Source organism: Nannospalax galili, unplaced genomic scaffold (genome assembly GCF_000622305.1).
Source record: "Nannospalax galili isolate Female #2095 unplaced genomic scaffold, S.galili_v1.0 scaffold641, whole genome shotgun sequence".
NCBI classification, from domain to species: domain Eukaryota; kingdom Metazoa; phylum Chordata; class Mammalia; order Rodentia; family Spalacidae; genus Nannospalax; species Nannospalax galili.
In genome coordinates this window covers 4555641-4574158 of record NW_008345311.1, presented here as the reverse complement: position 1 = coordinate 4574158, position 18518 = coordinate 4555641, and the positions used below count along the sequence as shown (strand labels likewise).

At 39.0% G+C, this 18518-nt stretch overlaps 1 protein-coding gene across 1 annotated transcript in view; it reads right to left on the bottom strand.

The window, feature by feature from the left end:
• Trpc5 (transient receptor potential cation channel subfamily C member 5) overlaps positions 1-18518 on the bottom strand; it is a 284600-nt gene that overhangs the window by 48843 nt on the left and 217239 nt on the right. The window contains exons 4-5 of the mRNA XM_008841576.2: positions 5694-6030; positions 3523-3662 (exon numbers count right to left, since the gene is read on the bottom strand). Coding sequence (XP_008839798.1) covers positions 3523-3662; positions 5694-6030 — 477 coding nt within the window. The remainder of the gene's footprint in view (positions 1-3522; positions 3663-5693; positions 6031-18518) is intronic.

The window sequence follows — 18518 nt, the reverse complement described above, 5'->3', positions numbered from 1 at the left end:
TATGTAGACCTGGCTGGCCTTGAACTCACAGAGATCCACCTGCCTCTGCCTCCTGAGTGCTGAGACTAAAGGTGTGCACCACCATGCCCCGTTCGACAGTGCGCACTTTTCACTTTGTGAGCTATGTGATCCCTGCAACTGCTTAACACTTCTTTGTAGCACTAAAACAGGCATAACAATATGTAGACAAATGGATAAGGCATAAAGCGAAACTTGGCTTATAGACCACTGAGAGGAAGCAGGATTGGCTGGTGGTACTCCAACTCACAAGTGTGAAAGTAGGGATTAAATTCATGTCTCCAGAAGCTTAGATTAGTGGTGTGGGGAAGTAAATGAGTTTTTTATATCCTTCGATCTGGAACGCAGTTTGAAACTTGGCCACACTTCCTTTCAAAGGGTGTGAATGGCATTCTGTTGACCCAAAAGCAAAATCTGAAGAGGGACAGCCTAATGTGGGGAATCAATAATATTAGGAAACTGAAGGGGTGATTGTGTCTGTAGTCAAGTAAACACTGAAAAAATGTCTGCAACTTGGGAGTAATAAAGTTCAGATTTAGTGTGTGTGTGTGTGTATGGAGTGAGATGGTGGAGGGATAGAGCTAAGTGGTGCTATCCTGGCAGACAAAACTGACTACTCTTCATTTGCAGGGTTATCTGGTGGTACTGAGGATCAATCATATGTATATTTCTTTTTTTGTTACTTTGCCTCTTGCTTAGAGTCTATGAAATGAAGCATATAGTGTTAACTAATGCTTCACTGAAACAAAGGAAATTCTAAGACTGAAGAGATGGCTCAGTGGGTAATGAAGGTGCTTGCTGTGCAAGCGTGAGGACCTGAGTTTGGATTCCTTACACCAGTGTAAAGGCATGCAGCTATAACCCCAGTGTTGGGGTGGGGCAGGGGTGCAGATACCTGGATCCCAGGGGCTCACTCGTTAGTCAGTATAAGTAAACTGGTGAACTCCAGGTTTGGTGTGGTGAGAGACCTTGTCTCAAAAAATATGGTGGAAAACCATAGAGGAAGACATTCAAACTTGATCTCTGGCCTCCACATGTGTACATATGGGCAAGTGCATCTGTATACATACATGTATACACACATGCATATACCACATACGTAACCCCACGCAATTAAAAGTAAATAAATAAAGGAATATTTTTAAGGCACCAAATTAGCTCACAGCATTCCCATATTGCCTCAGAACAACAGGGACTTAAAATATTCCAAGTGGCCTGTGGAGTGTTTCTTGTAACTTCAACTGTAGTAGGTGTCTCGTGTTGGTTAGGGGAAACTCTGGACTGGTAGTACCTCTGTGTGTTCTGAGTGTGTTCTGAGAGGAACACACTCTATTCACGTACAAGTATTCACTGAAAAAAATTTAAATTCTGCATGTGGCATGTTTTACTTGTTTCATTAGAGGGTTGAGACGGGGAAGTGTACCAGCTTACTAGAGTGCATTTATTATTCCTTGTGATGGAGGAAGCATCTAGCACCTTGGGAGCCTCACCAGTGAAACTGGACAAGTTATGTGATTAGCTCATGTTGAGCATCTGCCGATATTTTCATATCCCTACATGTCAATCGTTTTCTTCAGCATATATTCTAAACTTTCTTGGCTAAACAGAGCCTAGTAATTTCAAGATTGATATTTTATTGTTTCTCCACTTGTAAAGGAGGAAAGTAAATAATTATTGTAATTCATTACTGCAGTATTTTATTAATCCTTTGAAAATTTTACACATGCATACAATGTAATTTTTAAAGGAAAACCGTGTTACTTAGTCAGCAGAGTACCAGAATGACGTGGAGTTCACCCAGGCATGTCACAAGAGATTCATTTTCCTCTCTAGCCTTTTCTTTTAAGGAAGTTGTAAGTACGTGTTAAATGATCACCACATGAATAAGGCATACTCTTGGGCTCCCTTCAAAAATGTTTCATGAATGCATTCAGTACTCATGCTCTATATAACTCACAAGGTCTTAGAATTTATGCAATATGCATATTAGGGATGTAAAAATACACTAAGATGTTGGAGATTTGGGGGATGGCCAGATTCCCATTCTAAAAGTCTGTAATGTGGAATTTCATACCAAGAAGCATGACTGACTAGACAATCTACCCGAGAATGAATTGTCATCCTCCCGTCATGGGGGAAAAGTCCAACTCGGCAGCAGCAGCATACATTCTATTAAGTATGAAACCCGAACTCAGAACCTGTAATTCCCCAAATAAAGGGGCTGACTGAATGGTTCTTGTGACTTTACCTTACGGTAGTTGTCTCATTCTGCTTGGGGTAAGACATCATAGACTTGTTGCAGCTTTGTGGACAAGAAGACCAGATTCTACCCACTTACAAATTATCATTAAAAATCCAAGTTCTGTATATTTTAAATGTACTTTTAGGACAATTCAAAATGTTCCTGCATGGGGAAAGTATTAGCCTAGTGGTGGTGTGCCTGTGTATATACATTTTCTGAAATGGTAGAGACACATAGATTAGCGATGTTAAGAAAGTTGGATTTCTAACTGCTTAAATGATTATCCTGGTGGAAGAAGTAACAGAGGAAGCAGAGGCTATAAGAGACCTGCATGTCCTATAGTGTAGTTTCTGGCATTCTGCTCCTTAACATATGAGGAATGTGTAAGGGAAGTGGGAATGTTTGGTTTGTGAAGTAATGACTCACTAGGTAAGGGAGAGAGAACTCTATACCAGAAGTACTTTTATGGGACAACTTTGATCCTAATGAATGTGACATGGGAACAATAATATTGGGCAAATATAAAGTAATTCTTTTTTGGGGGGGCGTCTTTTTGAGACAGGGTCTCCCTGTAGCCCCAGCTGTCCTGGAACACACTATGTAGACCAGGTTGGTCCTGAACTCACAGAGATCCACCTGCCTCTGCCTCCTGAGTGCTGGGATTAAAGGCATGCGCCACCACGCCCGCGTAAATTAATTCTTTTTAATAAAGTGATAAGGATTAAGAGAAACTTTCTTTTGGGGGTTTTTTGGGGGGAGGGGTGGACAGGGTCTCCCTGTAGCCCCAGCTGGCCTAGAACTTGCATGTATACCAGGCTGACCTCAGTCTCACAAAGATCATCGTGCCACTGCCTACCAAGTGCTGGTATTAAAAGCTTGCACTACCATGCCTGGTTTAAGAGGGGATTTTGGAAATGGAGAATTTATGGCAAGGAAACTCCTTACTGTACCCAAGCTTCAATGTGCTATCTTCTTGGAAAGAACATTATAGGCATTTAAGCAATGAAGTCTGAAGACCCTTCTCTCTATCTTGAGAGTCTAAAAATCTAATGATTCATTGGCAAAATGGTCCATTCTCCATTTTCTTTGTTTAGGTAGATAATGCTTACAGACCACCGAAAGAGAGTCGCTTTAGTATTTTTCTCACACGGACGGGACAGTCATTATTAGTTCTCCCATGAACTCTTTCTGTTTCCAGTGCAAAATTTTATTGATATAACCAAAATAATTACTGAAGAAAAATGGTAGGCATTCCATTTTACCTTGACATAGGCCACAATCTTCAAGGAAATAGTTGCCAGGTAGAGGGAGTTCATTGCAAAATCCATTAAGTTCCACCAATCATGGATGTATTCAGTGAATCCACCATCCCACATTTCCTTAATCTCCCCCCAAATGAAACCTGAAGAATGGAGGCAAAACGTTTATTTCTACATAAAGGCAGTGCTGGACACCACAGCAGGAGCCCCCCAAAATGAATAAAGAAATAAGTTATGAATGAACTAGGGTGAGGCCTAAAGAGATAGTGATCATTTAATTCCCCTTTCTTTGTTACCCTCTCCCAGTGTTGAACTCATAAAACTTGGTAGACTTCCTGATGATGCCCATACATTATGTATTTCTGGGTACTACTCATTTTAAATTTTTGATTCTTTTTAAATTTTAAAAATCAGCATTTTTCAGTGTTTTCAAAATAAAACCCAGTTTTTGTTGACCCTGTCCCTCTCCTCACCTATCCATCTTCCTCCCTTATACTCTTCCAGTTCTAGAAGCTTCCTTTCCCTCTTCATGTCACATATGTTCTATTTTTCATCCTCATTTCCAACACGTCTTTTTCTCCTTCTCATGGCCCCTTTTCTACTTGCATGACATAGACCCACACTTACGTTCACATAGATACATACTTATGTATATATACATGAGCAGTAAAAGCTAGGAATTGCCTATAAGAGAACATGGAATATTTTTCTTTTGGAGTCTAGGTAACTTTGCTTAATATAATAATTTCCAGATCCTTCTATTTCCATATTTTATAATTTTATTGTTATTTACAGTTGAACAAAATTCTCTCGTGTGTGTGTGTGTATTTCCATTTCTTTCCTATTGTGAATATTGCAGCAATCAACATGGATGTGCAGATATCTCCATGGTAGGATATAGAATCCTTTGGGACTATACTGTAGTATAGTTCTATTTCTAGTTTTTTTTTTTCAGAAACCTCCGTACTGATTTCCTAGTGGCTACACTAGTTTACACTCCTTCCAGCAATAAGTCTCCCCTTGCCCCACATTCTCACCAGGATTTGTTGCCATTTGTTTTCTTGATGGTAGATAGCCATTCTGACTGGGGTGAGATGAAATCTCAAAGTGGATTTACTTTTCATCTCCTGATAGCTAAGAGCGATGAACACATTCTAAAATATGTATTGGTCATTTTGTTCTTTTTAATGGGATGCTGTTGAAATTTTGTCTTTAAATTTTAGGCACCTGATTCTGTAGTCTTCCTACTTTGGCGTGTAATTTAATCAGTAATTGGATTTCACTGATATTATCTCATGGTCCCTATTTTACACTAGGTACTAGAGAGAAAAGTTTTCCATGAATTTTGATGTGAGGAAGCTGACCAGGGACCAAACTGCCAGATGTTCAGACTGAAGCTAGGCATTGGGGCCCCAAATAATTTTCTCTTTCATCCCCTGATTATATGGAGTTTTATTTTTTGGAATTTTGCCTGATGGCACAGATGTTTCAGTTAAAGTATGTAGCAAGGGTCAAGGGCATTACTCCTCTAACTTTAAATGTGAATCACCTGGGGATGATGCTAACCTCTAGATGAAAAATGGGGCTTAAGATGTCTAAGAAACTCCCAAGTAATGCTGATAATGCTGGCTTGGGGTTCATAGTTTCAGAGACAAGAAGTTAGAGCATGTTATGTATTGGCCAGTCTAGTGTTATCTAATTATGCCTTTGACCACCTGTAGATTTGCTTGTATCACGGCCTGAATGAATTTCCCAGGTGTCTCTGCTGACTGTGGCATCAGTATCCAAATAGCAATGTGGAACCTGAACAGGAGGTAAAAGTATATGATGTAGTCACAAACATAAGAAAGGAGCAGAATTTGTGTGTCCTGGTTGTGGGAAAGTGGACTTTGAAGAGAATACTCAGTTCTTGCTCTGTGTGGCTTACCTGAAACCTGTATTATCACTTGGCTTTTTCCTATAAATCTACTTACAGCCAATGCTTCAGCGTAGGAAATGTTAGGGTCTCACAGTGGCCCAGGAAGTATTGTATAACCACGGCCCGGGACAGAAGGTACTACATTTCTTAGATTCTCAATAAAGGCCTACTGAAGTTGCCCGAGTTCAGAGCTAGTATTTTCTTTAGCTAGGACTAGAAGGCAGCTTAGTCATTACTGCTGTTACCTTTCACTCACCTAGAACCCAAGGTAATATCATCCATTCCACAACAGTTGGTGGAGGTCCCTGGACATGGAGGTCTGTCCTGACGATATGTTGAGAAGCCAGGAGAAGCATAAAGAGGAAGGTCAGGTAGGATGCTGTGTGGCAGATGAACTTGATAAACGGTTTCTTGATGAACAACCCAAGGTTGCTTCTGGGTGAGATCAGATAGGCTATTGACAACATAGGAAACAGGAACCCGATGGTCATACAAGTTAGAAGCTTGACTACCCAGTGTTTTCGTCGCCATCCAGGGAAGCCATCGTACCACAGGGTGGCAAGCAACTGTTGGCAGTTGGGCTGGGCAACAAACTGTGAAATAAAGAGAACAAATTAAGATGTTCAGGAAGAAATCAGTATGTACAATACTTCTATTTATAGCCTGCCCCCAGAAAGCAGCTCTATGACTGATCTACAGAGGAGACTGAGAATCATTAAGAAAATATCCAGATTCCCAGTTCCTATGGCAAACAGACTTAGAGGTATTGGAGGTAGGGGAGGGTAGAGCCAAGGCAGTGGTTTTCCAAGATTTCCAAAAAATTTTAGCTGAGAATCATGAAAATTTTCATTTCAAAATAATTTATTTCTACTCTTCCCTTAGCCTTCATGAGGTCATCATCAAATGTATGTTCTGTTTAGGGAAACACAAACTGGCAGAGAACACGTCCATGCCTGTGGCTATGGTTTGAAATGGAAATGAATTCTCTCTTTAATTTTGCCTTTTCCCCATTTTGTTTCGAGTGTCTCTTGGTTGGTTTGCAATGAATCAAGTTACTGCTTTACCATTTATTTAACACCCTTTCTAGCCTAGACATGTAACATAGGAAAAATATTTGGGGACCAACATTATAATATTGTATACTAACCCAGCTGGGATCTGACTTAAGGCAATCTACAAAGTGTCAGTGATTAATAATTAGGGACTCATCAGCATTATAAGTCACCCTCCAGCTGCTACTTCCTGGTAAGTGACTCAATAGGGAGCTCAGCTGTCATCCATGATTTTAAATACTGCCTACATTTGACTATTCAAATTTCCTGTGGGAGAGATTAACAGAGCGACAGCATGTAGCATACTAGTATACAGGACAGAAACCTGTTTGATCACTTACCTAACATCTAAGACAAAGTAACCTATTACTATTATGTCTACAAAGACCATGCATTTTCAGTCAAACCATTCTTCTCCTCCTTGAATACTTGGGTTGACTACAATTCCCCATATCCTTGCCCATGTGATTAAGCTCTTATTAATGGAATGTGAAGAGAAATGATATGTGACATTTCCAGGATTGGCCTATAGTAGTTTCTCATGTGTGTACCTACATGGCTTTCCACATTTTTTGGAGGGGCTTTTATGAGCACATGTCCCTCAGTATCCATATGGAAAAGAACTATCCTCCTGACCAAGAACATCTATCTTGAAAAGTTACACTTCTGAGAAAATCTATTGTGTTTAAGCCATTATATGTTTTGAGGTTTAAAGCAGGTGACTATTATGAAACTATTAAAAATAAGCTCTGAAATGTTTTTGTTCTGTTACTTCATTTCCTCCAAATACATTCATAGTCACCATTATGTGGTCATATCTCCTTTCTACAAATTCATACACAAAAAGACAAAATCATGTGGTCTCTTTCTACTCTTCTTGCCACTATAGAGGGTTCCGAAGAAGTCCAAGAAAATATACAAAAATTTTAAGGTAAAGTGAGATCTTTGGATGCAATGGGAAAAAAAAAAAACTTAAACATCCAAGAGTTCTTAGTCTAATGAGAGAGACGGATTTACATCAAGATTAAAATTTTTTTTTTACACATCTAAGATTTCAAAGCTAGCATCCAGCTATGAGAGAGGACATGTGACATTTGTCTTCCTGAGTCTGCGTTACCTCACTCAGGATGATTTTTTCCAGTTCTTTTAATTTAAGGAAGAATTTCATAATTGTGTTTTTTAAGAACTGAATAATATTCCATTGCATTTATGTACCACACCTTCATTATCCATTCATCAGTTGATGGACATGTAGGTTGTTTCGAAGTTATGATGATTATGAAAAGGGTAGCCATGAACATGGATGAACAAGTATTTCTGTAGCCTACTACTGTAGTCTTTTGGATATATGTCCAAAAGTAAAATGACTGGGTCATATGGTAGATGAATTTTGAACTTAAAAAAATTATTTGGGCTTGAGAGATGGCTCAGTGTTTAAGAGCACTGGATGTTCTTGCAGAAGACCTGGGTTCGAATCCCAGAGCCTACATGGTGGCTAACAACTGTCTGTAACTCCAGTTGCAGGGGATCCAACACTCTCTTCTGACCTCTGTGGGCATTTTGCAGTGTAGGTGCACTTACATATATGCAGGCAATAAACTCATACACATAAAATAAAAATAAGAAGAGGGCATTGGATCCCCTGGAACTGGAGTTATGGATGATTTTGAGCCACCACATGGGTGCTGGGAACCTAACATGGATCCTCTTCAAGAGCAGCCAGTGGTCTTAACCGCTGAGCCATCTCTCCAGGCCTGAATATTGAGCTTTTTGAAAAATCTCCACAGTAATTTCCATAGTGACTGCACCAGTTTTCATTCCCACTAGCAGTGGATAAGAGATCCCTTTCTTCACATCCACATTTGTTTAATGTTTTGGATCTTTGCCATTGTGAGAAGGGTAAGATGAAATCTCAAAGTGGTTTTAACATGCATTTTCCTGATGAACTTGCTGTTCAGCTTCTTCCCCTTTTTAATTCGGTCGTTTGGGTTTTTTTTGATGTTTAGTTTTTTGAGTTCTTTGTATATTTTAGATATTAACCCTCTGTCAGAGGTATAGCTGGTAAATATTTTTTCCCGTTCTGTAGGTTGCGTCTTCACTAAAATGATAGTGTCCTTTGATGTACAGAAGCGTTTTAGTTTTGTGTAGTCCCATGTGTCAATCGTTGGACCTAATTCTGGTGCTATGGGGGTCCTGTTCAGAAAATCCTGTTTATTTTCTGTGTATGGCAAGAGACCTCTATACGCCCTTATCCAGTTAGTCTAGCCCCATTTGTTGAACATATAGTCTTATTTCCAGTGTATAGTTTGGCTCCTTTGTCAGAAAACATCTGGCTGTAAATGTGTAGTTTTAAATTCTGGGAAGGGTGGTAGAATGTAGTGTTATAAAGAGGAAAAGTGGAACATTAGACTAGGAAGGATTAAATAGGATGGGGAATGGTAGAGCAGGGCAGAGGAGCAAGTATAGCAAGGGATAAGTAAAACTAAAGGCCTTTAGAAAAAGCCATAAGGAAACCTACCACTACAGAAGCTTCTTAAAGTATATATCTCTATCTCTATCTCTATCCCTATCTCTATCTCTATCGTCTATCTATCTATCTATCTATCTATCTATCTATCTATCTAATACATATTTTGTTGAGAATTTTTGCCTTTATGTTCATTAAGGGTATGGGTCTATAGGTTCCTTTTTTTGGTTATACCTTTACTGGCTTTGGTATTAGAGTGATGCTGGCTTCATAGAAGGAATTTGGAAGTTCTCCCTCCATTTCTATCTTTTTGAATAAATTAAGTAGTATTGGACGTAGATCCTCATTAAATGTCTGGTAGAATTCTGCTGTAAATCCATCTGGTCCTCGGCTTTTTTTAGTCTGGAAGCTTTCTATTACTGTTTCAATTTCTTTTTGCGTTATGCATCTGTTTAAGCTGTAAATCTCGTCTTGGTTTAGTTTTGGTGGTTCCCATGCCTTTAGGTACCCGTCCATTTCTTTTAGGTTTTCAAATTTAGTAGTATATAAGTTTGTATAGTATTCTTTTATAATGTTCCGGATTTCTTTGGTGTCTGTTGTGATGTTTCCCCTTTCATCTCTGATTTTGTTGATTTGGAGGCGCTCTTTCTTTCTTTTGGTTAACTGGGCTAGCGGTCTATCAGTCTTGTTTGTCTTCTCAAAGAACCAGCTCTTGCATCCATTGATTGTTTGTATTCTTTTCTTTGTTTCTGTTTCATTAATTTCTGCTCTGATTGTTTTGTTATTTCTTCTTGTCTGCTGGGTTTGAGTTTCATTTGTTGTTCCTTTTCAAGTATCTTGAGGCTGTAGAGTGCTTATACCTGAATAGGACATCTATAGCAAACTTCTGCCTCCAAAGATTCGGGAATCATTGCAAAAGAAGTGGAGGAATGATTATAATAGCCAGAGGTGGTGCATGACCATGAGGAAGCAGAGAATTCCAGACATCTGGTCAGTTACTCATATGAACTCACAGCAATTCTGACAGCATGCATAAGTTCCATGCAAGCTCAAATCAGAAAAATTCCAGCATAGATATGAGGAAGTGAGTAAGAAACCACAACCCTACCAAAGGAAATTGTGGCAACCAATTGCTGCTGGGTGGGCAGAGACAGTCTCTTTCAAGCATGGGATTCTTGATAGGTTAACTAGGCTCCAGTAGATGGACCCACACTGAAGTACATTTGGGGACACAAATTAGACTCTATAGACCTTATTATAAATATATAATAGAGTACTTTAAATTGAGTGGGGGCCAATAAGTGGTGGTGTGGCTAGGGGAAGGGATCTAAATACCATCAAATTATATTGTATGAAAATTGCAAAAATTCAATTAAAAAATAAAAGTTTTTACAGTTTATTAGTCCCCTCCTTAAGAATTTGTGCCATCACAGAAGATCAAATCATTGCATGCTCTTTATGCCTTTTGCTTTTGGCAAGTACCACCATTGATCATTGCAATATGACCTTCTTCAATATGTTCTTGTATTCCTTTCACTGTTTTCCTGAGGTCTTTTTCCCCTATCATAGAGGCCACATCTTGCAAAACTGTGTTTGGGTTCATTCTTGTGTGCATAATCCAAGGACTCACAGATCATGTCAAATCGAGTTGTCTTGCCACCACCAAAATGGTTTCTGAATCCAAATACAAAGACTACATCTGGTGTAGTTTTGCACATTTTTTGCTAATTTTAGCTGAAGTTCTGTCCTTGGTTCTGTTGCCTTCCTAGAGTGAAGGACACAATGGCTATAATTTTCCTCTGAAGTGGATGGTTGTTCATGATCTTCCTGGTCATTCACGATAGTGGCAATCCTCAGGCCGTCAAGTAAGAAAAGAGGACCACCCTCCACTGACCAACCAATCATATTAATCAACGTACACAGAAGTATCACCAAAAGATACTTTTAAAATTGAATAGTAGAAGTACTCAAAGAGATATGAGCAAGGCATAACGGAAATACAAAGGAGGCTTCCCGGAGGGAGGTGCAATACCCAAGCAGAGTATTAAAGAAATGTATAGAAGCTGTCTGGGTATAAGAAAAGAGAGAACGGAAGTAAGCAGCCAAAGCAGAGAGGATAACATAATTAAAGGCATAGAAGGGAAAGAGAGCATGGATGGTTTGGGGGACCATTCTTGTTCTGGTATGCTTTCAATCTCTGTGATAAAACAGTGACCAAACCAATTTGGAGAGGAAAGGGTTTATTTGGTTTACAGCTCACAGTCCATCATCAAGGGAAGCCAAGGCTGGAACTCAAGGCAGGAACCTAGAGCACAGACAATGGAGGTACTGGTTTGCTCTCCTGGCCCGTGCTCAGCCTGCTTTCTTATATAATGCAGGATCACTTGTCCAGGGGTGGCACCACACGCAATAGGCCACGCTCCCCCACATCACACAACAATCAAGAAAATGCCCCACAGACATAGCCATAGGCCGATCCAATGGAAGCAATTCCTCAACCGAGGTTTCCTCTACCCAGCTGTATCAAGTTGACAACTGAAGCTATCCAGCACACTTGTGTGGCTATAGCTTGAACTGCAAGCATGTGAATGGCAAGAGATGAGGCTGGAGATGTAGGCATGGGGTAGAGCAGAACAAAGTGATCTAATCTTGGGACAGCATAAGTAGTAAATCTTAAGATTAGTTTTTAAGAGCAATGGAGAACCCTAAGAACTGTGTGCTGTGTATGCACTTGCATGTATGTTTGTATATATTTAGAACAGTAAGATAGAGTGATTAAGACTACATATTCTGGGGCTGTAGAGATGGCTCAGCAGTTAAGAGCCCTGGCTGCTCTTCAGAGGACCTGAGTTTGAATCCCAGAACCCACATGGCAGCTAATAATCATCCATAACTCCAGTTCTAGGGGATACATCATCCTCTTCTGTCCTCTGTAGGTGCTGTACAACACAGGTGCACTGATAGATTTTATAGACTACCTTGATTCAACTCCTGGTGCTACCACATAGAATCTGTATAACTTTGAACATTAAGTCTTTAATTGATCAATGTAGAATGTCTGTCTTTCCATTTACTTGGTCTTTCATTTCTTACAACGTCTTACAGTTTTCAGTGTACAGGTCTTGCACTTCTTTCATTAATTCTACTATTCAGCCCTTATTCATCGTGATGCTATTTTAAATATAATCTTTTCACAAATTTAATTTTGGGTTGTTTGTTGATAATGCTTTGATAGAAACTGTCAAGAGATTAACAGAGCAGTGGGTTACATAAAGAAGAGAGAGGAAAATAAAACAAAAAGGGAAAAAAGATGATCGCTAACATCAGGTTACTTCAAGTTATTTTTCATGGTAAGGATCAAAGTGGAGAGAACTTCCTTATTATGCTAAGTAGACTGGAAACTCTTGTTTTCCAGAAAAGATCATCTACTTTGGTAATGTCTAGTTCCTTAAAGTGTTGATTTGATTATGTGACATTCAAAGGAAGTGACTATTTTGGTCTTCTGCAGCCTAGTTTAAGAGCTCAATTCAAGACAGTGTCTCCCCCAGTGGTTATTGTTTATTGATTTCGTGTATTAATCTTTTGTGTTGCAATCTCACCCACTGATTGATTAACATTGATTAACATTAATAGTTTGTTGTTTATTCCTTAGGATTTTCTTTGTATAAGACCAAGTTATCATTGACTATAGCTTTAATTTCTGAGCTGGATGGTTATTCTTTCTTTTTTTCCTAATTGAACTGGCTACTGTCTTTAGTAAGGTGATGAAATCTAGTAGTGAGAGTGAATATACTTGTCTTATTCAGGATCTTAGGACCAAAAGCCTTCTGTGACTCTCTATTCAATGTGATGATAGCTATGTATTTTTCATAGATAGCTTTTATCAGGTCGAGGAATTTATCTTCTAGTTATAGTCATCTATATGTTTTTATCATTAAGATTGTTGGATGCTGTCAAATGCTTTTTCTGTGTCAACTGAAGTTATCATGTGAGTTTTATTCTTCCTTCCATTACTGCATTACATTGATTGGTTTTATGTTGAACCACTTTCACAGTTGCAGGGTACGGCTCATTTAGTTAGGTGTGCCATCTTTTCTATATGTTGTTGGATTCAAAATGTTTTTTGTTTATTTTATTATTTTCCCCAACTATATGGTTTGCCTCAGGCAGCCTTGATGTTAAATAACTGCTGCTTGTGTTTTCCAAAATGCTCTCCAAAAAGTTTTGTTGCAATGAATCAGGTCACAGAAGCTCTGTGAATGGCACTGTTCTAGATTTGCCTGTCAGTCAGACATTGACAATTTTCTGGGGATATTTGAGATGATTAAAACCAGTCTGCTCACCTCCAAGTGCTGACTTTCCACAGTTACTGTGGCAACAGGGTTTTGTGTGGGAACAGGACATGTGAAAACACTGGAAATCTAGTTACTCTTACTAATATTCAGTGAGTTTTTAAAACAAATTCTCCTGTGATTGTTGTATGCTTTTGGTTCATTTCCAAAGTTGTGGGAAAGAAAGTTGACTTCAAAAATTCTCAAGTTCTTGGTGTTATTTTGTATGAGTGGATTTTCAGAAGTCCCAACTGCCATTCTGGAAGTGTTTTGTGACTTTTTAGCTTAACATTTGTGAGAATGGGGAAAAAATACTGTTCTTCCCCAATTCTGCTCCTTAGGAACTTCAAAAGAAACAAACAAAAACCCCATGAAACAAAGCAAAATGAAGTGTAAGGAGCACAGGAACTTCTAAATAGTGGTAAGACTGTGCGTCGCTTAAGGGATACTGCCAGATTTTCACAGGCATCAGCTTAGGGTAATTCTAAAGGCAAATGTTAGTATTATATTTATTGTACAGATGATGGGACACAGCTCAAGGTGCATTTCTTGGTAGAGGTAGAGTTAGTACTGGTACCCTAGTCTGGCTGATTCCATGAACTAATCTTGCAAATATTGTGCTCTTTGACAATACATGGGTAGTATATAGTCAGGGAAACACAGAAAATGGAATTTATTCACAACTTGTTCACAGACCTTGACATAGTGGTTGAAATGCCTATATTGCTCATTGCTGTTGGAGAAGCATATATATAATGTATGTATATATATGAAGTGTTATTTAAATGCTGTTAACAGTTTATAATGAGCTTATTGTATATTGCATTAGTCAGTTAAGGTAACTTTGTCAATAAAATGAAGAAATGGTCAGGCTCTGGAGTAGCATCTAGGAAAGATGAAATCAGAGAGGTCTATCTAAAGATATAGAAAAAACACTAAAGAACTTAGCCTAGGTATCTGTATGGACCGCATCTTTCCAAACCATCCAAACCTTTTTTGCACAAATGTGATAAAGCCTCATTGCATCTGTCCTCCTGCTTCTTGGAATGACTCAGTCTCCGAAAAATCTCAGGAAAGGCTTGAAATTTGTTATATGTATTTTTGACATACTGTACAGAATTTTTTGAAAGTCTTGGCTTTTTTCTACCATTGACATTAAGCTATTATTGTTTGTTTGTTAATGTATTTGAGACATTGTCTCATTATGTAGCCCAGGTGGGTGATTTTCCTAACTTTGCTTCTCAAGTTCTGGGATTACAGTGGTGAGCCACCATGTCTGGCTTAAGCTGTGTTTTATTTTTTTAATTTAAATTTTATTTTTATTTTTTGTGTATGCATATGCCATGGCTTACGTGTGGAGGTCAGAAGTCAATCTTGTGGAGTCAGTTCTCCCCTTCCACCTTTATGTAAGTTCTGGGGATCAAACTCAGGTGGCCAGTCTTGCATGGCAGGTGCCTTATCTGCTGAAGCATCTCTCCAGCCCTTATGCTGTGCTTTAAATGGAGGGATGTAGTTGCTCTTTGCCTCTGGTAAGAATAATTCTTGACAGGAATAATTTCAAGTTGTTGGACAAAGAGCTCAGTCTTCTCTCAGAAAATGAGCAAGTTTCTTGGGTTTTTGCCTTAGCAGAATTCCAGCTTTATTCACCGAGGGAGAACTACCTCCCCAGCCACTTACCATTCTATTTTAAATGACTGTTATTTCCACAGCTGTCTAAATAATCAGGTGGCTTTAATGGATGATTTATGTGCTGACCAAAAGGTACAACAAAATTTAATTTGCTCACTGTAAGGGATGCAGGTGGGTCTTTCAACACATTTTTAGACTGGTGTTTTGGGGAAAGGAGTGCCTGAGCGTCTTGGGGTAGTGCCTGGCCAGAGGAGACTAACTCCTGTAAAACTGGCAACAAGGCAATCACCTGTGTGTTTAGAAGCTTGCATAAGCCACACAGAGGGCAGACACGTCGGATTGCCAGATGGTTGGCTCTTATAGATCATTAAGGCCACAGCCCTCTGAATTCAGGGATTTGCCAAGTAGGGGTAAGAAAAAAGCCCATGTGTCTTCTGTCTCTTCTTACCATTTTATAAGAGAAAGGAATAGAATGAAAGACATTCAATCTGAATCTACATAATGTCTTCAGGAAAAGTTCATGGGCACCACACTTCAGAACTTAGGACATTCAATAAAAGGGGCAAGATTTATGCGATATGATGAGGAAATAGAGCATAGGCTATTAGGAAGCAGATAAAATCAGCAGACACTAGAGTCCTAAGGAAAGGTTGTAGAACATCATGAAATAGAGTATGCCACTTCCTCCTGGAAGCCTTCTTTGATTACTCTAGCCACAGGTGACCTCTCCCTCCTCCAGCCAATGTCACTTTGCCTCTTCCTAGTAGTCTTTCTCCTGCCTGTGCTCTACTTGTATTCTGCAAAACCCATGACTCAGTCTTCTTATTAGACAGTAAGCTGCTGAATAGGAGAAACACATTTTTAAATATGCCGTTTCATACTTCAACAGGCTTTTTGGCATTTATGCTATTTGATAATATGAGGCAATTCTCCTCTCTCCTCCCTGCTAAAATTCAGACCTAAATGATTAACTGTCCAGTGGGCTTTTCTCTGTGGCTACTCAAGTGCATAATTCACACAGCACTTGCCCCTGCCAAGTCCTCCAAAACACATAATTTTTCTTTTCATCTGAGCTCTGTAGTCTCTCAAGGCATTTCTGTCATAGAAATCATAATAATCAGAGACAAAAATGTGCACAGCATTTCCTACAGCAATGTGTACTTCGAAAAACACTTTACATGTGCAGATAGTCCCTGATTAAATTTTCCATGATAGAAAAGCAATCCAGTAGAAATTATACTTTAAATTTTTCTTGTGAGTTTGAGGCCAGCCTGGGCTATATTAGTGAGTTCTAAGTCACTCTAGACTACACACAGTGAGACTCTTCCTCATAAAACCAAAATAAATAAATAAATAAATAGAAATTTGAACTTTTCCCTTGGCCTAGCCATATGCCATATGATCCTCTTCGGTGAGGCTGTGCAGGGGCAGTGACACAGCACCCCGTAAACCACATAATCATGATGTAAAACAATGGTTCTCTACAGTGGAGTGGGTTGCTAAGCTGAGGGTGATAGTTCCAACTTGAGGTATTTTCAACCTAAACAGACTCATGAGGATGTATCCTTATTGGAAGTGGAGGCACATCTGTGTTAACAAAACCAAGAGGTCTTTACTATTATTACAACCGTGTTACAAGTAAGATAATTGAGGCTCAGAAAAATTACATACTACTACTAATAATAGCCACAATTACTAATTAAGTGCACACTGTGCATCAAACTCTCTAACAATTGCTCAGAGAAGAATAAAAAAGCTAAGGATAGACTTCTCTGGCTACACAGAGTTCCTATCACCTGAAGAGGCAATGAAAGTGAGGGCAAAAATCTTCTTATAGGAGCAGAGGACTCTTGGGGGTTACCATGGGTTTTTAAAAAGTGAGCCAGGCTGTGAGACAGAACAAGCCAACAAGCATGGAGCTCATAGGGGCTCCATCAAGAAAAGAAGACTCTGCCATACTCTATCCTATTACCTGCCACAGAGCCTGTAAGCAATAAAAGATTTTGTCTGGATAAAACAAATCATTTACATTGAATCACCTCATTAGCTATTTTCAGATGATTTAAAATTGTTGGGTATGTACTTAAAGTGCAACAGATGAGACTGGAAGAAAGGTCTTGACACATGTTGGTCAGAGGTTTGTAAAGAAGCACAGTTGGTATGCCTGGGTTCACTCAACTAAACATCAAAAAAATTTTGTTTATTTATTCATTTATTTTTTATTTATTTATGTGACTTTCTTTTTAAAAAATAATTTATTGAGAATTTCATACATGCATATAAGCTGCTTTGATCAAATCCATGCTCACTCCCTCCCCTCCGACTCCTCCCATATCTCCCCATGACTTTTTTTCTGATAACTTCATGTACTCTTTCTTATTTTTTTATGGTGCTTTTGGCTACTCTAACATTCTGCCCTCTGAAGAGGTAACCCTAAAATCTTTTAAGGATTAGATAACAGCTCCCAAATACTTTCGACAATTTTTAGCCTTTGGAACTGAGTATGTTGCTTAGGGGCCTAAGGACGTTGTGAGTTTTAGCCAAGAAACTGGTTACTTTTCTTTCAGGTCTCTTAACCCTCACTGCCTAGCAAATTCCTACTTCCTATTCTTTTTTTGCCATTATTTCTTCTTTTCTTTTTAAATAAATAATTTATAGAGAATTTCATACATGCATATAAGGTGTTTTGATCAAATCCATGCTACTCCCTCCCCTCCAACTCCTCCCATATCTCCCCATCAATTTTTTCTAATAATTTCATGTACTATTTCTTCTTCTTTCATTTATTTATTTTATATGGGGCTTTTGGATACTATAAAATCGCCCTTCTGAAGTGGTAATCCTAAAATCTTTTAAGGATTAGATAAAAGCTCCCCAATATTTTTGACATTTTTGGCCTTTGGAACAGAGTAGGTTGCTAGGAAGCCCAAGGACATTGTGAGTTTTAGCCAAGAAACTGGGCTACTTTTCTTTGGGGCCTTTTTATCCTAACTCCTAGCCAATTCCTACCTCCTATTCTTATCACACCATCCTCTGAAGAGGTTACCCAAATTGCCAGTAGGGAATAGGGACGCAGGTTGCTCTGGCTTCTTCCATGCAGAGCAGGGATGGAGGGTGAGGGAATTGGAATAGTCCTTCAGTTGGTCTATCTAAAAGATTCCCAAATTGCATAACTCTTATCTCGAGGAGGAAAAGAAAGCCTTTGAATCGTGAATAGATGTGAAGGAGAAGTAAAGGCAAGAGTAACTGGCATTACAAGTTCTAGACAGTGAGCTAGAAAAAAGTCAGAACAGGGCAATTTTCAAACATTCATATATGAGAGTCCATTGGAATTTCTTGACAAAGGCTTCTGAAAGCATCCCTCTATTGGGTTCCTCCTCATTTTCCTTTTGTTTTCCAAGGCTGGACTCTAGAGTGATGGATTCAGGATTTGCTTTCAGGTATTTTGATAGCTGTTGGAGTGATTAGAATCAGTGTCAGTTCCCTCTCAAAGGCTTCTAGATAGGGGGAGAAAAAGTTATCCATCATTTTAGAAATGCAGATTGTCTCCCTTAGCTACAAGTGGGCACTACTGTATTGGAGATCAAGATTTGAAGTCGTAT